General features: G+C 57.0%; 1 protein-coding gene across 6 annotated transcripts in view; it reads right to left on the reverse strand.

Annotated features, from left to right (window-relative positions):
• Window positions 1–542: 542 nt before the first annotated feature.
• Crocc (ciliary rootlet coiled-coil, rootletin) overlaps window positions 543–21,534 on the reverse strand; it is a 44,914-nt gene continuing 23,922 nt past the window's right edge. For all 6 annotated transcript variants that reach the window (XM_037203154.1, XM_037203155.1, XM_037203152.1 and 3 more), the window contains 22 exons: window positions 20,424–20,570; window positions 19,880–20,110; window positions 19,054–19,247; window positions 18,671–18,798; window positions 17,612–17,781; window positions 15,739–15,918; window positions 15,020–15,154; window positions 14,666–14,809; window positions 14,064–14,302; window positions 13,331–13,490; window positions 10,801–10,968; window positions 9,537–9,885; window positions 6,439–6,608; window positions 6,215–6,335; window positions 5,785–5,948; window positions 4,404–4,619; window positions 3,825–4,049; window positions 3,265–3,414; window positions 2,799–2,999; window positions 2,548–2,679; window positions 1,827–2,003; window positions 543–1,074 (listed from right to left, as the gene is read on the reverse strand). In XM_037203154.1, the coding sequence (XP_037059049.1) occupies window positions 988–1,074; window positions 1,827–2,003; window positions 2,548–2,679; window positions 2,799–2,999; window positions 3,265–3,414; window positions 3,825–4,049; window positions 4,404–4,619; window positions 5,785–5,948; window positions 6,215–6,335; window positions 6,439–6,608; window positions 9,537–9,885; window positions 10,801–10,968; window positions 13,331–13,490; window positions 14,064–14,302; window positions 14,666–14,809; window positions 15,020–15,154; window positions 15,739–15,918; window positions 17,612–17,781; window positions 18,671–18,798; window positions 19,054–19,247; window positions 19,880–20,110; window positions 20,424–20,570 (3,888 nt within the window). In that variant the 3' untranslated portion in view covers window positions 543–987. The remainder of the gene's footprint in view (window positions 1,075–1,826; window positions 2,004–2,547; window positions 2,680–2,798; window positions 3,000–3,264; window positions 3,415–3,824; window positions 4,050–4,403; window positions 4,620–5,784; window positions 5,949–6,214; window positions 6,336–6,438; window positions 6,609–9,536; window positions 9,886–10,800; window positions 10,969–13,330; window positions 13,491–14,063; window positions 14,303–14,665; window positions 14,810–15,019; window positions 15,155–15,738; window positions 15,919–17,611; window positions 17,782–18,670; window positions 18,799–19,053; window positions 19,248–19,879; window positions 20,111–20,423; window positions 20,571–21,534) is intronic.

A 21,534-nucleotide genomic window follows, 5' to 3' on the forward strand; every position in this document is an offset into this window, starting at 1 on the left:
GACAGGTCATTTGGGTTCTTCCGTCCGAGTGAGCGGCATGGAGAGCTGTGTAGTGCTCCCCACGCTGTCCTGGTTAGTTCTGACAGGTCTGTATAGCACGCAAAATCACTGTCCTCAAATGACAGTGCTAAGTGACCACCCGGAGGCCCACAGCAGTGGGTGCCAAGAGCAGCCTGGCTCTGGGACCCTGAGAGAAGGGAATGTAGAGCTGTCTTAGAGATGCTGAGCGCTCCGTGAGCCTCTCTGTCACGCCATGATGCATGTCCCCACTTCACACAAGAGCACACACAGACTCTGCCACGGGAAGCATCAGCCAGCATCACTCCACAGAGCCAAGGCAACACTGTCCACTCCTGGCCCTGCCCTGGCACTATCCAGAGAGGGACCTGAGTTTGTGTGGTGGGCACAGCACCATCTGCTAGCAGCTGGATGGAGAGGGAGGTCCACCGTGCCCTGGGAGGTTGCTGAGCTCAGCTAACAAGCCTGTGCCCCCCGCTCTTCCAGCAACCCCCAGGTAGAGGAAGGACGTGTGTACAGACGAGTCTAGAAAACAGGTCATGTTACAAAAATCACAACAGTTCTTCACAGTTAACAGTATAAAAAACGGTACAAAAATACAAGGGCTCTAAGCTCACTAAGGAGCTTCCCGACACAAGGAGCCAAGGGAGCGCTCCCTGGCATCCCTTCCTGGGGAAGCTCTGCTCCGCTCTTGGTGGAAACAGGCGCTCTCCCTGACCTCTGGCTGGCTCAGCCTCGAAGAAGAGCCTCGGCCGTCAGGGGATCTTCTAGGAGAGGGGTCTGGAGCGTTAGAGGTGGTGCAGCAACTTTGAGAAGCCACATGGGTGTGACCACAGCCACAGTACCACCCTCATCTGTCACCCCAGCTCCCTCCCACCACACTGATGCCCAGGCCCTGGGCAGTCTATGTTACTAAGGGCCCCCTCTCCAGCCCAGGCGACTGTGCTCAGGATGCTGGCCGGAAGGGACTCACTGCTCTGGGGTGCCGGAGGGTGGGGGGACGGGTGCTGAGCTCCTGTGGAGCTCCTTCTGCAGCTGTGCCTTCAGCATGGACACCTGGAGAAGAGAAGGGCCCAGCAGCCCAGGCCACAGCTGACTTCAGAGAACGGGAGCTGGTGAGGGGTGGTATGCTACCTGCGGCAGGGCAGGGCAGCTGCCTAAGAGAGGGGGAGCCCCGCTTCTCACTTTGCCCCTCGTGGCAGGTGTCTGTGTACTTGGCATCCTTACCCCTTCAGAGGCTCGGTCACGTGAAGCAGCTCTGCCCAGCATCACTCCACAGAGCCGTGTCCTCCCAGCCCTGCCCTGCCACTGTCTATGAGCCCTGGCTCTATCCAGAAGGGGACCCTGTCCCAAGGAGGGCCAGCGAGAGGCGCAGAAGACTTGGCTGGGCCTGACTCTAGCAGGAGTGTGCGTGTGACCAGGCTGGGCCTATGTAAGCAGCTAAGCTCTGCTCTAGGAACAGCCAGATGGGACATAAGTGATCTCACTGACCAGGAAGAGCCATTTCTTGGGCTCTTACTAGTACTCCGGGGAGGGAGCCCCTTCACTGGGGTCCCAGGTTGCTGGGACAGCCTATAGCTGGACTGCTAAGGGCACCGTGCCATGCAGGGAGAGGGTCTGATGGCTTGAGGCAGAGCATGAGCCCTAGGCCAGGAGACACAGAGGCCAGGCAGTACCACCCCACCCATGGCTGGTGCCCCCACTGATCTACTTGACCCTTTTCAAGTTACAGAGGTCATGACCAGTCCTCTCCTCCAGCCCCACACTTCCATCCCAGCTCCATCTTCTCCCAGGGGAGGCCCCCGTACCTGCTCCTCCAGTCCCGACACTCGCTGGCGGTGGGCCCGCTCCCGTGCCTCCAGTGTGCGCTCCGTCTGCACCTGGGCACTGCGCAGGCGCTCAACCTCCTGTTGCAGCTCCAGACGCTGCTCGTCTGCCTCCAGGGGGACCGGATTGTGGTTCTGCTCCAGGGCCACCACCTGTGCCTGCGGATAGGGGCTGCCAATCAGGGTCCTAACCCGATGTGCACAGAGTGCAGGGCTTATCCCTTATCTCACTGGCCCTGACCGTGTATTCCGATCCTGGGTCAGGCTCCCAAGTGAAGCCCACGCAGACAGACAGACATGCGCATACGAAAATACCCAACAGTGCCGGCCTACACTCACAGGAACAAAAGCGAGCATGTGTGTCGAGAAGCACACATGGACACAAAGGCACAGTAACTGAACATCTGCATGTGAGAAAACATTTACGTGGACTCGGGCCGCATGGGGTTCATGCCGTACCCGTGAGCAAGCTCCCATAGGCACTCAGGCTTCCATAGATCCACAGCACACAGGAATCACAGGCTTGAATACCAATGAGCCTCACTGTTTCTCTCCACCATGGGGAGAGCCCCGCTCTAGAGTCCAGTGAGGACACCCTCCCAAAGGCTCTGGGCTCCTGTGCTGGCTCAGCCATAGGCACCCCCAGGACTCGTGGGCTCAGTATGGGAATTGGGGACCAGGCCGGGGGAAGGGCAGAGCTGACCTCCAACTGCTGGATCTGCTGCTGGGCCTCAGCCAGGTCCAGCTCTGCCCCTGTGAGTGTGCGGTCCAGGCGGCCCTTCTCTGCATTCAACCTGAGTGTGTCCTCATGGCTGCGAAGCTTCTCCCGCTCCACCTGGGTAGATATGGAGGTGTTGGAGGGGCTCACAGGAGCCTCTGTAGGACAATCTGACCACAGGGGCAGTACACTGAAGAGGCGCAGCAGACCTAGGGAGGCCCCCGCGAGCAGGTCACCTTATCCAGCGTCTTCCTGAGCGCCACACGGTCCTTGTCGAGCCGCAGGGCTGACCGTTCCACCTCACGTTTCTCAGCTTCCAGCTGGGCCAGGGCTCGCTGCAGACTGCCCAGGCGCTCCTGCAGCAGCCGCCGCTCTTCCTGCAGTTTCTGGACAGAGCGCAGAGCTGTGGCCTCGCCTTCTTGCCGCTGTCTCAGCATCTGCAGGAGAAGCCAGCAGTCCCTCACCCCACCGCACCTCAGGATGCCCATCTGAAACTTGGGGACAAAGGTGCTGGCCCACTGTGCCTACTCATGTAGTGAGCAACCGCGAGGCCCATGTGAGGAAACGGCTGAGGCCAAATGGTTCTCTCTGGGGTATAATGGGAGTGTGGGTCGAGGTTCGGAGTGAAGTTGAGATGGGCTCCCCACCCCATGCCAAGGACCACATGGGCTCCCCTATAGGTAGAGGCCCCCCAGGCCTCACCTGCTGCAGCTGTTGCAGCTGGCCTTCAGCATCACCCCGCTGCAGCTCCAGGTTGGCGAGCTCGCCCTGCAAAGTCTGCACCTGCTCACCCAGGGAGCTGCTTTGCCGCCGCGCTTCAGACAATGCCTGTCGGGCAGCATCCAGCCGTTCCTGGGAGACAGAGGCTGATGGTGCCAAGCCAGCCTGCCAGCCTGCCAGCCTGAGCAAACGGCTTCCCTTTGGGTGAAACACCTAACTGGCCCAGCCTGCTGCCGGTCCTGTCCCCTGCCTGTGCTGAGGGGACAGTCACTGTATCCCAAACTGCACCGAGGTCCCATACTAGCAGGTTTCTTCTCTCACTGGGCAGCACCCCCTCTCAGCCCCATGACTGGCTAGTTCTGCCCAGCCACTCCTGCCCCAAGGCCTATTCTCACTGGCTCCCCAGAATTCCTGACTGACAGCCTACAGGCTATCAGCTCCCTCCACACCTGCTCTTATTGGCTAACTCTCTCACTCAACTCTTTCCTGAAAGAAGAGAGATATAGGCCAGACCCTGGAGCCCTCCCCGCCCCCCCCCCCACCTGGAGCACTTGGCGGTCATGTTCACAGGTACTCAAGGTCTTCTGCAGGTGCAGATTCTTGTCCTGGGTGCTGGTGAGGCTGGCACTGCTCTGGGCCAGGGCATCTGTCAGGCTCTGCACCTTGCTCCGCAGGGTCCCCTCACTCTCCTCCACCTTGGCCAGTGCCCCATTCAGCCGTTCCACTGTTAGCTGCAAGGTCCCTGCCTTCACCTCACTGTCTGCCACCTGGCAGGAAGGTAGAGGCTGGTCACGGGCTCCCTTCATTGGGATCTCCACCAGGGGTGCTTGCTTACCCATGCTCCTCTCACCTCTGGGCCTCATCCATACCCTGTCGGCTTGTTCTCTTACTGCCTTAACCTACTGTAGTCTGGCCTCACCCCACTGTGAGTTAACCACCCTGTCCAGAGCCCGGTCAACCTAGCCAGGTGACAGGCAAGGACATCGCCACTCTGAGCCTCGACCTGTGCACCTTTGAAACCTGATGGTGAAGACCTGCCTCACGGAATCGGCAGCTGCACGATGCCTGGACAGAGCCCGGCACAAGGCATGTAGGTGTGACCGGGAGGGAGAGGGGCCCACCTGTCTCTGCAGGGAGTCAACCCGATCCTGGAGGGCCTGAGCGTGGGCCTCACGGTCCCCCAGACCCAGGCGGCTGCGCTGCAGCTCCCCTTCAAGAGCACGCCGCTGCAGCTCCAGCTTGATGGAGCGACTCTCAGAGGCGTCCAGCACCTCCTTCAGGCGCCGCTTGTCGTTCTCCAGCTTCACCTCGGTGGCCTTCATCTTGCTGACTTTCTCCTGTGGGTAGCAAGGCTCAGCCCCAATGCCTGCCCACCCCACACTCCTCTGCACCACTGGTACAAAACAGGGTCAGTCTCAAGGACTGTGTGACCTAGGACCAGCCTGTGACTGCCGGGGCCTCAGGATCCCCATTTGTCACAGACTGAGCAGATATGAGGATCCCAGAGCTGAGTCTAACATGTTATGTGAGCCAGGACGCACTTTCCCCATGGCTGTTTCATGTCTGTACGGGAAGGACTGGTCCAGAGGTGCCATTACCTGGGGACTCATCAGATCCCTGGGGAGGGGGCTGCAGAATGTAGACAGTGGACCCTCCCCTGCTCTACAAAGGGCTTTCCAGAATGGCTGGAAGCACAAATGAAACCCGAGCTGAACCTGGCAGCTGCTGCTGAGGATCAGGGCACCGCTCACAGCTCTAATGGCCGATTCTCCCTCCCTCCCCTGCTCAGGACTCAGACAGTGAAGGGGGTGTTGCAGAGCAGACAGGGGGCAGGAAGAACTTGGGCTCATTCAATCCACATGGGCACCCCAGAGTCAGTGGGTCCTGGGTGTCACTAACGCCTCTCTGCTTCATGCTTCCTCAAACTCCTCCCTGGCCTGTCTGGCCTGTGGGGAAGAGGGGGCCCCCACTCTGGCTCCCACCCAGCTTTGTTCCTGGCCTCCTCCCAGGCCCCAGGGGCTGCTGGGCCCAAAGCCAGAGCTGAAGCTGCAGACACAACAAACCAGCTCCAGCTTGGTCCCAGCCAGAGGGGGCGGGGGCAGCTGGAGAGAGGGCAGGGACTGCAGCTGAGAGGCTGAACTGTCATCACCCAAGGCCTGGGCTTCCTGCCCCAGACACACAGACACTAGAAACCAACACACCAAACGCCGCACCGCCATTCATGCAGATATTCAGAGATAGAGGCCCCGGCCAAAAGCTCAGGGGTACTGCCTCTGTGTAGCAATGACAGTGACCCCCACCCAAAGGGTGGCAGTTGGACAGCAGGCTGTTCCAGACCAAACCTGAGCCCCTGTGTCTGACTCAGACCCAAGCCCTTCTCCCCGAAGCATATGAACACTCAACAGTGGACTAGAATTGGCTCAATGGGAAGAGCCACAGCCCCCCCCCCCCACAGGCTGGGACTTGGGCAGAGGACTGCAGAGAACCCTGGGGCCTGCCCACCTGGCTGGCGCGGAGCTCGCTCTCGGTGGCCTGCAGGCTCCTCTCCAGCACTGCCATCTGGTCCAGGGTGGCTCTGCACTCCCGCTTGCTACGCCGCACGCTCTCCTCCTGCAGTGCCAGCTCTGCCTGGGCCCCGCTCAGCCGCCTGTCTGCACTGCGCCAGGCTGGGGCCGCCACCCAGGCCCATCAGTCCCATGCCAAACCCAGCCCCCGAACCAGGCCAGGAAGGTCCGGCCTGTATCCCACCCTCTCCAAGCCCTGCCTGGGCCACAGAGGGTCCGTAGGTTCGGGCCCCTTGGGCTGCCCAGGGAAGGTCTCCTGGGGGAGTCCTGAGTCAGGTAGGCCAGAACTGGACGTAAGAGCCCCTGACCCCAACTCGCTAGCCTCCCACCTCAGCTGCTAGGAGCATAGAGGGCAGAGGGGCCCTCACCTTCCTCGCTCTCAGCTACCGCCTTCTGCAGCTGCCTGGCCCTTGAGCTTGCACGGTCTCTCTCTGCTTCCATCTCAGCCAGCTGCTGACTGAGGGTGCTGGTCTGGACCTTAAGTTCATCCTGCAGCCCCAACAGAGGAAAGGGGAGACCCCTGCTCTGATCACCACAGCTCCTTTTCCCCTGGGCCCTGGGTTCCCCTCCCAGCCATCTCCCCCAGCCTCACCCGTTCCCGCTGGGTACTCCGTAGCTCTTGAAGAAAGTCTCGGAGGGCATCACGCACCACCTCTGGGTCCAAATCTGGAGGTGTTGGGGAGGCCACGAGCCCTGGAGATGGTGGCTGGGACCGAGGGCTATATTCCAAAGGACTGGGACTGCTAAGACCATCCCCACTTCCTGGAAGGGAAGGTATGGTGAGGGACATGGCAGCCACTGGGTGGTGGATGTAGGCTTTCAAGGTACCTCCTACATTAGCACACAAAGTGAGTCAGGTTATTTATCTTCCTGCCTAAAACCCTTTGCCAGATCTACTCACGTTCCTCAATCAAACCCAACTTCTTTATTATTTAAATAAAGTAGTTCTTTTTATTTTATTTATTTATTTTGTGATAGGTTCTATTATATAGTTCTGGCTGTCCTAGAATTCACTATGTAAACCAAGCTGACCTCAAACTCACAGAGATATGCCTCCCCGATGCTTGGATTAAAGGCATGTGTCACCACATCTGGCTTATTTTTATTTTACATATATGGGTGTTTTGCCTGCATGTATGTGTGTGTACCACAAGTGTGTCTGTGCTCATGGAGCCAGAAGAAGGCGTTAGACGCCCTGGCACTGGAGTTAAGGACAGTTGTGAGCTGCCATGTGAGTGTGGAAACTGAACTCAGGTCCTCTGCGACATCTTTCCCTCCCTGCTTTCCTCTACCTCTGCGATGCTCTGGTCCCCAGGGGCAGTCAGGCTCTGCCTCCTTTGCATTTATGTTTTGCTTTAGTTGGTTTTGACTAAGTATGCATTATTTGAAATGGGCCACTTTAATCTGTTTACTTTCTGCTCTGGAGGTACTATGGATGAGCCCAGGCATGCTCAAGAACCTTGGGTATGCTAGGTAAGCATCCTGCCACTGACATCCACAAACCCCTCCTTTTCTGAGAAAGGGGTAGGGCTCACTATGTAGCACAAGCTGGACCAGACTCACAATCTTCCTGCCTCAGTCTCCAGTGCAAGGATTGTAGGTGTGCACTACCATGTCCAATTTTATGGAGTGCTGAGGATCAAACCCAGGCCTCTGAACATACAGGCAAGCGCTGTACCAACTGAGCTTAACTAGTTCCCACCTACCTTAACCATTTTTAAGAATACAATCTGGGGGCATGAATTACAGTCATGCTATTGTACACTGGTCACCTCAAATCTTCTTCATCAGTCCTGTATCTCCCCAAATTCCCCATGGTGAACGTGACTTGATCTGGAAACAGGTAGCTGCAGACAGGGTCACACTGGAATGGTGGATCCCAACCCCACTATTGCTATCCCTATAAAAAGGGGAGATCCAGATGCCATGTGACCACGAGAGTTGTGCTGCCAGGTACACATCCCTCCCAGTACCGTCAGAGGGGTGTGGTCCTCCGATTTCCAGCCTTTGAGACAGCCAAACACATGTTTTTGCTTGTTAAGCGGCCAAGTATGTGAACTGGCCCGCTGTCCCTAAGGAATCTACCAAATGTATCAAATACATAGAAAAACATTTCAAAACCACCAGGCATGGTGGTACATGCCTGTATGCCTAGCATTTGGGAAGCTGAGACAGGAGGACTCCCCTGAATACAAGGCCAGCTTAGGCTACACAGTGAGTTCCAGGATAGCCTAAAGTGAGACCCTGTCTAAAAAACTTGAGACAAAACAATGTGAACAGTGAACCTGTACTGAGTGTGTGCAGACTTTCCCCATCAATATTCCCCAAGGATAATGGCTCACGTGGTTTGTATGTGCATTAGCTAGCACAGTGCTGCAGAGACAGACAGTATCTAGGAGATGCGTGCAGCTTACACAAACACTGAATCTCACAGGGGAGCCACAGACACCCTCAGATGTGGGGAGACAGGGAGTCTGCATTCTCCCGTGGCTACTGAAGAGTCACAGTTCCTTCATAGAGCAGTCCTGGCCAACTAAGATGACCAGACAGAAACTTAGTTTTAAAGCAGCAGATCTCTCTGCCTCCTCCCTCGATCTAGGCACCCTTGAATCTGCTTGCCGAGTGCGTGGACTTGTCTGTGCTGGAACTCACAGATGCCTGTCTTCCTAGGACTTCCTTACTCAATGACAGGATGACCTGCCCTGTGACATGTGTAAGCTGTGTGCCACTCCACAGGATGGATACAGCACATTTTTGCTATCTCTTCATGCTGATGGATATTTGGGATGTCACTGACGTTTGGCTCTTGTGAACAATTCTACAACAGTCGTTTATATATACGTGTCTACCATGGGCCTGTTTTCAGTTCTCTTAGCTGTATACCGAGGAGTAGGAATGCTGGGTCACCTCTCATTAACAATTCTATTTTCAACTTTTTGAGGAATTGTCAAGCTATTTCCCACAGCAGCTGCACTGATCAGCAGCCTCTTCCTCCCCTTATTTTTGTTTGCCTACTGTACCCAGGCCACAGGCCAATATGTCCTCCATTCTCTCCACACAGCTCTTCCTACAGCTAGACTCTAAGCTTCCTAAGAGACCTGCTTATCAACCTGTTTCCTGCCCTATTTCAGGTGTGTGCTGAGCACACGAGGTACTTAGTAAGTACTGAGTATGTGAATGGATCGATGCTACCCTGGAAGGTCAGGCCTGGCTGTTGCCTACCATGAGGGAGATTTTAGGATCCCAGGCCTGGTCTAGAGGGATGTGGAGCTGAGATAACAGTCTGGAGACCCATTAAGAAGATGGGGGCTCCGGGTTGGAGAGGTGGCTCAGTAATTAAGAGCACTGGCTGCTCTTGCAGAGGACTGGGTTTGATTCCCACCCACATGGCAGTTCACAGCCTTCTGTAACTCCAATTTCAGGGGATCGAATGCCCTCTTCTGGCCTCCTCCTGCACCAGGCATGCATGTGATACACATACATATATTCAAGTACTCTCACAAAAACATAAAATAAAACAAAGAAGATGGGGTTCAAGGATTCAGAAAAGACAAAGGGACCCTATGAATCCCTCCTTAACAAAGCTACCCAGGAGTCCAAGACAGCCAAGAGGCATGGCCCTTAGAGGGGCGTGGCCTTCAGAGGGGCGTGGTCCTCGGCGAGGCATCCACTGCTCTGGACTGCACTCACCTCCTGCTGGTGCTTCCCGAGTTGGGGAGCTGGACACTCGGCCCAGGCCCAGGCCCCGGCGCAGGGCGGAGCGCAGGCCACCCAGCTGGGCCTCGGCCACCCGCCGCTGCGCCTCCACGCGGGCAAGCTCGGCCTCCAGGCCCTGCGCACGGCCCTCGGCCGCACTCAGCCGCAACCCTAGCTCCGAGGTCTCGGCCCGCACCGTCTCCAGCCTCAGCTCCAGGCCCCGGGCCACTTCCAGTTGCTTCTTCTCAGTGCCACGCGCCTCCTCCAGGGAGCCCAGCAGGCCTCGCTCCCGCGCCCGGAACTCAGCCTCTTGCTCCTGCAGCTTCCTCTGGGATCCCTGGAGCTGGGGAGGTGAAGCCAAGAGACGGAGTCACAAGGCCGTCCCCAACCCCCACCTGGTGCCCGCCACTCCAGGGACCACACCTGGACCTTTAGTGGCCTCCACTCTGGGAGGAGGGGTAAGAACATCCGTAGAGGGAGGGTACTTTGAATTTGCTTATTTGCCCTGCTGTTTATGTGTAACGTGCAGTCAGTCATAACAGTAACATTCACATAGTGCCAGGCAGGAAATACTTTCCCAAAGAACCCCAAACTACTCCTAAGAGTCATGGTCCTTTTACTAATGATGAAATGAAGAGACCGGCATGGAGAAGTTCAGTGGTTTCTCCAAGGCCACAGGGAGAGGCCATCTATTACAGACTTGCAACACACAGAAAGCTGCCCTCTGGTGAAGAGCAGGGGCCATCTCTCAGTCATTAGTGCCACAGGAAAGCCCCTCCACGGAGCACCAGGACACCAGGACCTGCCCCCCCCCCCCCCCCCCCCCCCCCCCCCCCCCCCCCCCCCCCCCCCCCCCCCCCCCCGCCCTCCTCTCACCCCATCTTCCCTGAGTGTCGATGCGCCCTCTGAAGCACACACAGAGAGCGGCTAAGGCAAAGTCACACAGTGTACCTGGTGGCTGTGTGACATTGGCAGGGGCCTTGCCTTCCTGAGCCTGCCTGGTTCTCCTATTAAAATGGGGTTTCCATTACCTACCTCACAGGCAGGCTGTGGGAAAATTAAAGAGGGTTGTCTTCAGAGTCTCGCCATGACCTCTTGGTATCTGCACACATCAGGCCTACAGTTTCTTTTGCTTGTTAGTATTAGTACAACTGAGGGAGCGTACCAGAGGTGGCGGGCTCAGCACCGTCCTCTGGAGGGAAGACACAGGCACACAGCAGCCCACCCCTCCTCTGGCCAGCCCACCCACCGCCCTTACCTCCTGCTTCAAGGCCTCCAGGCTGCTCTCGCCTTTCAGCAGCTTCTGCCGCAGGCCCAGCACCTCTCGCCGGCTCTCCTTCTCTGCCCGCTCGCCCTGGGTCAATCGGCCCTGCAGGTCTGCCAGCTCCCGGCCCAGCCTGGCATTGTCACTGTCCAGCATCTTCATCTGTGAACCAGAGCAGGCAGGGAGGTCAGCTGGCCCTACAGTTCTGCCCAGTCCTGGTCCAGGAGGCTCTCGGGATGGACTGACCTAGGATGCAGGCATCAACTTAACAGTCCAGGTCCACAGGGAGCCTGTCCTGGTGAACTCACTAAACTTGGATCACTCCAATGGCTTGTATGCCCCTTCACGGGAGTGGTGGTGACAGCAGGGAAGAGGTCAAGGTGACATCCAACCAACCTAGCAACTACAGCTGGGACCACAGCACCCAGGGTCTCTGTTCACCTCTACAGAGGAAGCTAGAGTGCCTCTGGTGTGCCCAGCTGGCACACGTACTTACACCAACTGAATTAACCGTCATATGTCCCTGTGTGTTTAACCCTGATGTAATGGAAGAGAAAACAGGCCAGAGCATTGAATGACTTGCCTGCCACACAGCCCACAAGCAGCAGACTGGGATATGATCCCAGGCAAGGGGAACATTCTAAGCCTGCTTCCTCCCAGGAGCAGGTAGGGTGAGGACCACCCACCCCACAGGACTGTCGCAGGGCTGACAGATCAGAACCCATCACCATGCTCCCCAGCAGAGCCTTGGCTGCTGACTTGAGGGGTCTGGGGGAGGGACTGAAGTGAGAAGGCATTATTTTCAGGAAGGCCACCCATCTCAGAGCATCCGTCTCTGGCTACCACCCGCTGTCTCCATTGTGGCCATCGAGGCTGTTTCCTGTTCCTGGGGCCTTCTGGTGGGGGAAGCCTTAAGTTTCCAGTGTGTGGGCAGTGCCCAGTATGCAGCAGGTGCTTGATCAGTGCTTGCTGGTGAGGGGGTAGCAATCTAGTCAGAGGTCTGCTGACAAGTTCAGCCATCTCCACCTTCTACTAAGGCACACGCACCTCCCATCTCGTGCTCCAGATCAAACAGGCTTTGGCATGTTAGGCAAGCATCCTGCCCATGAGTTACACACCCAACCTCTTCTACTTTCCTTTCTAAAAAATGTATACGCCAGGTGTGGTGGTGACGCACACCTTTAATCCCAGCACTCGGGAGGCAGAGGCAAGAGGATCTCTGAGTTCGAGGCCAGCCTGGTCCAGGACAGCCAAGAAAGACTGTTACATAGAGAAATCCTGTCTGAGAAAAATTTTTTTTTTACTTTTTTTTGTTTATGTGTACAAGTACTTTGCCCTGTCTGTCTGTCTGTGCACCACATGTGCTTGTGGATGCCAGAAGAGGGTATTGGATACCTTGAGACTAGAATTACAGTTATGAGCTGCCATGTAGGTGATGGGAATCGAACCCAGGTCTTTTGGAAGAACAGTCAGTGCTCTTAACCGCTGAGCCATCTCTCCAGTACCTACTTTTATTTCCTGGCAGTACTTACTGGGCAGTGGATGCAGGGCTTCATGCCTTTGGTGAGCATTCTCAGTTAGTGATTTATAGTCTTGCTGGTTTTACTTTTTATTTTGAAGAGGGCCTCAGTAAGTCAAGACTGCAGCCCAGGCAAACCTTGAACCTGTGGCCCTCTGGCCTCAATCTCCATAGTAGCTGGGATTACAGGCCTGCACCACCATGCCCAGGTTATGGTTGCTTTCTTACCACAGTAAGGGAGGGAGGGGTGGAGACAGCCGTGTGGCCTGTAAAAGTGGAAGCAGTTGCTAGCCTGACCTGGTTCCCAGGGGCCACTCCTTCATTGCTCAGGTGTCTTTAGAACTAGACAAGATGCTGCTGGGCCTCGCTGTGGGATACCCGAGTCTGGATGTGACGCAGGCACATAGCATCTACACAGTTCATGGTAGAGGGCCCCTGGAAACCCATCTGCTTAACACAGTTTCCTCTCAACTGAACACTCTCCAGGAGGGAGGCGAGGTAAACACTGCCTTTCATGAGGGAATGGAAAGCTGGAAAATTCTCCAAAGCCCCTCCCCAGCCTCACAGATGAGTAAACAACCGATGGGGGAGGGGCCTCCCCGTCTAGCTGCCTGAAGCTGTACAGAGAGCGCCAGGTCTGCAGCCTTTGGGAGTTGTTGCCCGTGCCGGGGTGGGGGTTTCTGTGATGGAGCCAATTTTGAATCCTTTCGGCTCCTGTAATTACTATAAAAACCCACTGGTTCATCGAGTTGGACTTTTGGTGCAACCATTACTTTGGTCTGCTGTGGGTTCCCTTCTGGGGTGAGTAGAGGTATATGGTGTGGGTGTGGGGTAATGTTGTGTCTCCCCAGAAAAAGTCTCTCACAAAACCCCACCCATGGATGTCAAGCTTAGGTAAGAGGCTTGCTGCAGCCCAGGCCTTGAGTTTACACACTGGAACCGGCCTCCTGAGAGGGTGCTGCTTGCTGGCCAGAGCGTGTGGAAGGGCAGGAGCCAGGGCCGAACCTGCCGCCTAAGTTCCTGCAGCTCCCGACGGGCCTCCAGCCGGGACCGCTCCACCTCCTGCAGGGAGGCCCGCAGCTCCCCAGCCTCCCTGCCCACGGACATTCGAGCCTCCTCCAGGAGAGCCAGCTTCTGCTCCTTGTCTTCATTGGCAAGCTTCAGGCTGGAGAGGAGAGAAGGCAGAGGCCGCGTCCTGGGACCGTCGTCTGCATCTGGGTGCACAAGGCTGTCCCCTGGCCCCACCAGGCCCCATCTTAGCCCAAGGTAGCCCAAATGCCGCCTGCCCACATGGCTGCCCTTGTACTGACCCAAAAGCCCCTTGGCATGGAGAGGCACATGAGGGACTCCAGGAGGGGACTCAGTTTCCAAAGCTATTGACACAGGTGAGGCCTGAGAGTGACCCAACCCTCTCTGTTGTCACCTGTCCATTTTCTGTAGCAGACAAGCCACCAAACTGACCTCCCTGCTAGGCTGTGCTTACAGACCAAAGCTTACCAGCTACATGGTCCCCTAAACCACGGTTCAGTTAGACTTTTTTTTTTTTTTTTTTTTTTTTTGGTTTTCCGAGACAGGGTTTCGCTGTGTAGCCCAGGCTGGCCTCGAACTCACAGAGATCCGCCTGGCTCAGCCTCCCGAGAGCTGGGATTAAAGGTGTGCGCCACCTCCGCCCGGCTCAGTTAGACTCTTAACCGGCAGAGGATGGGGTCAGGTTGGCCGGGTCCACTGCAGCCCTCACCTGATGCGCTCGCTCTCAGCCTTCTTCACAGCGGTCCTCAGCTCCTCGTTGGAACGTCGCAGGGCCTCACGCTCCTTGGTGCCCTCACTGAGACTGCGCCGCAGCTCACTGGCCTCCTGGCGATGGGCCTCACAGCCCTCCTGGCTGTCCCGGACCTTGCGCTGAGCCTCCAACAGCTCCCGCCGCAGCCCATCACGGGTGTCCTCCAACAGGCGCAGCTGAGTCCTCAGCTCTTCTGCCTGTGGGTCCAGAATGGGGTCAGGGCCCTCAGGCTAAGGCCATGGCGGGAATGGGCTTGTATGCCACTTCCCTGGCTGGCTACGGGACACCATGGTCCCAACACTGCCCCTGGAATCTGAGGCGGGTGGCTGACCTCAGTGATGGTATGGGACACTGAACCTGAAACAATCCCCATCAGGACTGTCCAGTGAATGAGTCCCCCCAAACTCCCCTTGCAAACCTCAGGTGCTTAATAAATGTTGGCTGCCTCCTCCATGGGCTAGTCACTGCCTGTCCTCACTGCAGGAGCACTCACAGGATCAGCCCCAGCACACATGCAGCAGCCCCCTGCATGCTGCCAGGACAGAGCAGCATCAGCTCACCTCACGCATGCAGGACTCCCGCTGCCTGCCCAGGGTCCCCGCCTGCTCCTGGAGTTCTTTCACCTGCTGGGCATGGGCCGCCGTGGTCTCCTCCAGCTGGGCCCGGAGGTCTCGAAGCTCAGATGTCAGGGCGTTCACTGTGTTCTGGAGGCAGTCAGGATGCTCACTCTTAGTCCTGATGTGGCCCCCCAACACTGGCCACTGCACTGTCCTACCCCTCTGGCTGAAATAAAGCCTCTCCCAGAGGCCCGCCACACCTTGATCATTCTTTAGCTGTGAGGTGAGGGGGGCTGGCCTTGAAGCTGGTCTCTTGTGCTGCTTTTCCCTTGGATAGAGGCCTGGCGGCCTACCTACCCGGTCCTGTTCCTGCCGGCTCTGAGCATCTCGCTTCTGCCGTTCCATCTCCAGAGAGATGGCAGCCAGACTGTGCCGGGTTCCCATCAACTTCTCAGACAGTGCCGTCTTCTCAGACTCCTTCAGGGACAAGGCCTAGGCAGAGGCAAGGAAGACTGGGCTTAGTGGGCGGCCAGTTCTTTCTCTTAGCCTCCCATGGTGCTCAGTAGCAGCACTGGCCCACCGAGGGTGGACCCAGGACGGAGGTGCCTGTTCACTCTCTGGAGCCCTCCGATGGGGTTCTGGAGCAGCAGCAGGAGCCTGGATGTGGACATGATCTACAGACTTAACTAATACCTCAACTACCCCATGGCGAAGGCTGCTGTGACCCCATGTTACAGGAGAGAAAGAGATGGCTCGGGGAGAATGTCATTTGCCAGGGCGACACAGCAGGAGACGGCTGTGGTCTGCCCCACTCCATTACCTTATAGAAATCAAGAATTAACCCAGAGGTGTCTCCAGCCTGACTAGCAGGGACAGGAGAATGGGAGACAGCTTGCCTGTGTCGCCTGTCAGCGCCCGTGTGCTAGACCTCTCTCTCTCCCAGTCTCTCTCTGCCGGGGAGAAAACTGAGGCCCAGGGGGAACTGGTGGTTCCTGGACTCTGGCTGCTGAGGTGTGTGTGTGGGGGGAATTCTGGGCAGAGCCGGGAGAGCCACGGCGGCCGCCCAGACTCCAGACCTGCTGCTTCTCGCTCTCGGCCAGGAGCAGGCCCTCATCCCGCTCCTGCTGCAGGGCTGCGATCTCCTCGCTCAGCTCCTCCTTCTCAGCCTCCATCCGGGCCAGCAGCTCCTCTCGCTCCTGCTGCAGCTGGCCCTGCAGCTGGGCCCGCTCTGCCTGCAGTTCCCGCCACGCAGCCTCCTGAGGGCCAGAACCAGGCTGTGTGACACACCGGGAGAGCCCAGGAAGTCCCTTGTGTACTTCAGGTCAGCAAAAGTCCCAAGTACCCCACAGCTAAGAGACAGGACAGTGACAGGTCACATCAGGTCTGTGGACGCAGCAGGGAGGCACAGCAGCCTGGTCTGGGGACAAGAATGCTCCCTGGGGAGGGTGGAGCCGTCCAGGCAGAAGAGAACTAGGCCAGGAGTGTAGCCTGGAGGCCTGGAGGGAAGAACAGGCTGGAACCTCAGAAATCCTCCATGGTGACCATGGGCCAGACCAGGCGAGCTGTGGAATTGAGGGCTATGGGGACAATAGAGACTCAAGCCAAGGGGACAAAGACGATCTGGATTGTATTTTTTAAATTCTTTTGGACTTCTTTATTTTATGTGCATGGGTGTTTTGTCTGCATGTATGTCTTGCACCATTTACAAGCCTGATGCCTCTGAAGGTTAGAAGATGGAGTTGGAGTCCCTGGAACTGAAGTTATGGAGAAGTTGTGGATGTCATGTGGGTGCTGGGAATTTAACCCAGGTCCTCTAGAAGAGCAGCAAGTGCTCTAACCGCTGAGCCATCTCGCCAGCTCTGGGCAGGCAGCTAGAGGGTTGTGTAAAGCGGAGTAGGGCTGGTTACAAGGAGTGACAGAACTCTGGGGACCAGACTGGCAGGGAAGCTGAAGAGAATACAGACTTGGGAGCACTGATGAGGCCCAGACAGACAGGGCCAGGCATCAGAATGTGGCTCCCTAGGGGCATGGTACAGCCCATGACGAAGAACGGCTTTCTTGTGGTGAGGGCACACTGCCTGTGCCCTACAATTTTCTGAAGGCCTTTAGGTGCTACCCTGCCATCTACTGGCCATGTGTGGTCATTTCCACCATAATTCATGGAGGCTGGGGGGCATCTCTCACACTACTTTATAGGAGTCCTGCAGTGAGAACATGAAACTGTTGGAGGCAGCCCTGACCAGGCTGGTTTTTTTTAAAGGTCCTCGTCCTGCAGACCAGTCTGGAGAGCACCCCAAGAACAGGAACTGACAGGAAATTTATTAAGTGCTGTTGCTACACTAACCCCTTCCCACTGAAGACCCCATAACAATCTACCCCATTTCTGTGGGTGGGAAAATGAAGGAACAAAAACGTTATAGAGCATCAGTGAGTCCAAGATCAGACACAAACTCAGGAAACGTAAGCACAGAATCAGTGTCATTCTTGAAACTTAGGACATGAATGTAGCTTTTTACTGTATGTTTGCTTGTTTTGTTTTGAGACAAGGTCTCACCATGTAGCCCTGGCTGTTCTGGAACTATGTAGACCAGGCTGGCCTCAAACTCTCAGAGATCTGCCTGTCTCTGCCTTCTGAGTGGTGGGACTGAAGGTGTGCACCACCACGCCCAGCCTGCTTTCTGCTAAATGTTATACTGGTCTTGCTGCAGTATGGCTGTGGGTTTCCATCAGGTTCACTAGGACTGGACCTAATCTGGGGTCTGGAACTCTACACAACTGATAAGGACAACTCACTCCCACAGATCTCCCCAGCTGTCCCCAGGGCCTCCATGGCAGACACGAAGTCCTGTTTGACAGATGTAGAAACTGAGGCAGAGCAAGACAGATGCCTCCCCAGAGCAGAGACAGTGAGGTTCAGAGGCCGGCCTACTCCTCCCCAGCTGACCAAACCTTCTCACGCTGGAGTCTCTGAAGGTCTTCCTCATGGGCTGCCCGCTGCTCCCGCAGAGAGGCCTGCGCCTCCCGCTCAGCCTGCGCCAGCTTCTGGGTCATCAGCTCCTTGTCCAAGGCTGCCTTCTCTTCGGTGGCTGTGACCTGCTGCCGCAGGCCCGCCAGCTCCCCTGCACAAGATGGGTGGCAGGAAGACAGGGCTGAGTCACAACCTCCCTCTGGGACGACAGACCTGGGCCACAGGAGCCACATGGGCAAAAGCTGAGGGAAGGGAGCTTGCCTGGCAGCTACGCTGAGCTTCTTGGACAAGCGGCTCACCCCCTCTGGATGCCAGTTTTCCACCTGCCGTATGGGCTCACTGGCTCTGTTCCCCTCATGTACAAGGGATAAAATGCCTGATGAGAAGTGCCAGCCAGAGGGGAAGGGTATCAAAAGGGCAGTGACACCATGGGTCAAGCAGCTGGGAACATCCCATCCATCCCTGCACGTCACAAATGATGTGCCCTGTTAGTTCAACCTCATCCTGTCCAAGACGAGGCTCCAGCACCGTCTGGCTTTATGGAGTGTCTCCACCAGTGACAACAGCAGCCCTCGCCGAGAGACACAGTGGGAGGCGGGTCCCACCTGACCAGGAAGGGCACTGCCCAGGTGGGAAGCCCAGCAGCATTGCCCTCCCTGGGCCTGTCTGACTCAGCAAAGTCAATTTCCATGACCCAAGCAGGGGCTTAGCTGGCTGAGCTTTACCGTTGCTGAGCTGGAAGGGTTGAGAGTGGGGAGCATGTGGGGACCATTTGGCTGATTCATGGGAGCAGCTGACGGATCTATAGGGACCTTAGAACTCTCCAGCCTCCCTGATGACGAAGAAGCAGCAGCCACAGTTGGCCGAGTCAGGCACTGTGCCAAGGCCTTCACGAGCTCCTTCACCTCATCCTGGTAACAGCTCAGGACAGAAAGCCAGGTCTGCCACATACCTCACCTAGGGCTCCTAACATCTTCGAGACCCCAGTACCCACAGCTAAAGTTTAGCATGGAGCCCGGGTGTTCCCCAGATCCTCATACCAGTCAGGGCTTCTTTGGCCAGCAGCAGGGCTTGACTGTCGGCTTCTAACTGCTCCCGGCGGGCCTCGAGCTGCGCCAGCTGCCTCTGCACGTCAAACAGGCTGCTCTCCAGGGTTTCCTTCTCCAAGCTGTAACACACAATCCCTGAGGCCTTGGGACTCAGCCTCCCCGCCCCAGGACTATCAGGGTGTGGCCAGTGTGGGCCAAACGCCAGCCTACCTGCCCAGCTAGAACCAGGTTCCCCGAGGAAAACGCACCTGAGCTAGGCTGAGTGGGTAAGTGTGGCTCCTAAGTGACTGCTCCTCTGGGTTAACCCTGGGGCGTGGCTGCTCAGGAAGTGGCCCCAGGGATGCCCCCTGCCAGGAGCTGGGCAAAGCCCTTACCGCAGACGAATGGCCTCCTCCGACAGGGTCCGGCCCTCACGCTCTGCTGCTGCGAGCTGCACAGCCAGGCCAGCCCGCTCCTTGGCCAGTGCCTCCTTCTCCCGGGCTGTGCGCTCCAGTGCCTCCACCTGCCGCTGTGACTCCCGCAGGGCCTGCTCCAGCTCCTGGTCCCGTCCACTCAGCTGCCGGGAGAGCTGGCCGACCCAGGGATTGTGAGCAGAAGCCCTGGCTGCTTCACTATGCAGTACTTTAATGGGGGGGTCTAGTCGGGCCCTGGCCTGGCAGCAGGAGGCTAAGAGTTAAAGCACAGGCGCTGTACTGGTGTGCTGTACGTGCCCAGGCAAACCCTAGCCTTTTCTACACCTGCAAATGCACACATGTGAAAAAACACAAGCCCGAGTCACCCACTGCGCCCTGCACCCTAAACTTTCTGAGAAGCTGAACACAGCTGTGCAGGCTGCAGGGAGGAGCCGGAGCTACACCTTCTTCACAGGAACCCTGGACCCCAGGACAGAGGCTGCATCACAGACCCTGGAGCCCTGGAACCTAAGCTGCCTTCCAGCGGTGTGGCTTCAGTTCCCCGAATCTCTACTTTCTTCACATGACAGATTGTCACCAAGGCTGGCTCAGAGCCGGCACATCCTCTAAATGACAGACGGGATGGCAGAAGCATGCAGGGTAGGGCAGTTTGTTCAAGGCCCTCAGCTAGAAGAAGTGGGGTGCATATGGACGCAGAGGCAAGCGCCCGAGCCTGTGGCTTATCCTAGACTAGGGTGTGAGTGGCCAGGAGCCCCTCCCCACACAGCTGCACGGGAGCTCAGCCCACCTGGGCCAACTGCTCCTGCAGGTGACTGCGTTCACTGCGCAATGCACGGAGCTGCTGCTCCAGCGCCTCCCGGGCCTGCTCAGCCGCACACAAGGAACCCTCCAGACCCTGGCGCTCCACCTCCTGCTCCAGCCTCAGCTGCTCCAAACGTTCCTGCTCCTCCAGAGCAAACGTAGTGGCGTGCTCTGCCTGCTGCTGTCGGTCCAGGAGTGCCGCCTTGTCTTCCTCTAGCTGCAGGGTATGGATAAAGGTCTGGGGGACCCTCCCAGGACCAGGGATGCCCCCTCCATCCCCACCAATGGCCACAGCCAGTCCAGGGGAGGCTCCCTAAACTGAAGGAAGAATGTCCATGGTGCAGAGAACAAAGGATCAAAATAGAGCAGGGCCACCAGGGCATCCTTCTATGATGCACAAAACAGAGGCAAAGAAAGACAGACAGGATGAGAGTTGGACAGCAGGACAGACAGGGGAGGGTGTGGGAGCCCCGGCATGCCTCTGTGGTATCTCCCTGGTGGAGGGGACATGTGGCTGGTGCAGAGAATACCTGGGCCATGAGGCGGTTTAACTCCAGCTTGTCCTGGGCGAGACTCTCATTGAGGGCACTCATCTTGGACAGGGAGTCTCGAAGGGAGGCCTCCTCTGCCCTCAGCTTGGTCAGGGAGAGCTCTAGCTGTGCACGGCCAGCTTCAGCCTGCAGTGGGGACAGGGAAGCAGACCCTGACCGACTGGAGAAAGGGTTGACGGGAGTCAGGCAATCCCACCAAAGATGGCCACAGACGGGGAGGCTGTCTGAAAGACACCTCATACCCTAGAGCTGCTCAAGAAAGGACTAAGAGGCAGAGCCAGGGGTCAGAAGAGTCTCCAAACGCAGCCTAGAAGGCCATCATGTCGCCGGAAGTGGGACAAGCACCTTCAGAGGACTCTCAGGACAATGGCCCCAACTTCCTCAGTCCCAGGACCCATCTCCACAGAAAGAACCAGGTGACCCTGAGCTTCAAGCTCGAGTCCAAGGAGCCCCTGAAGAAGCAGCGATCTGTGGACTGGGTCAAAAGCCAGGCTGTGGGGCTAGGGAGATGGCTCAGTGGTAAGATTCTTGCTGCTTAAGTATAAGAACATGAGTTCAAATCCCCAGAATCCATGTACAAGCTGTAGGCAGAAGGTAACAAGTATAACGCCAGCATTCCTACAGCAAATGGGGGACAGACAGGAGAGTCCTCCGGAGGTCAAGATCCGGCTAGTGTAGGATACACAGCAGGAAACAATGACGGACCACAAATAAATGGGGGACAGACAGGAGAGTCCTCCGGAGGTCAAGATCCGGCTAGTGTAGTATACACAGCAGGAAACAATGACGGGCCATAAATAAGGTGGAAGGCATGGATGGACGCCAAGGCTGTCTTGACTTCTAGACAATTGTCACAGCACACACTTGTGCTCCAACACACAGACACACAGACACACACAGACACACGGGGGCGGGGAGGGGAATGCGGGCAGTTTTCAAAACACAGTAACAAATAAATAAGTAGATAAAAATAAAAAGTCAGGGTGGTGGTGGCGCACTCCTTTAATCCCAGCACTTGGGAGGCAGAGGCAGGCGGATCTCTGTGAGTTCGAGGCCAGCCTGGGCTACCAAGTGAGTTCCAGGAAAGGCG

The sequence above is a fragment of the Peromyscus leucopus genome, chromosome 2 (assembly GCF_004664715.2).
Source record: "Peromyscus leucopus breed LL Stock chromosome 2, UCI_PerLeu_2.1, whole genome shotgun sequence".
Taxonomy (NCBI): Eukaryota; Metazoa; Chordata; class Mammalia; order Rodentia; family Cricetidae; genus Peromyscus; species Peromyscus leucopus.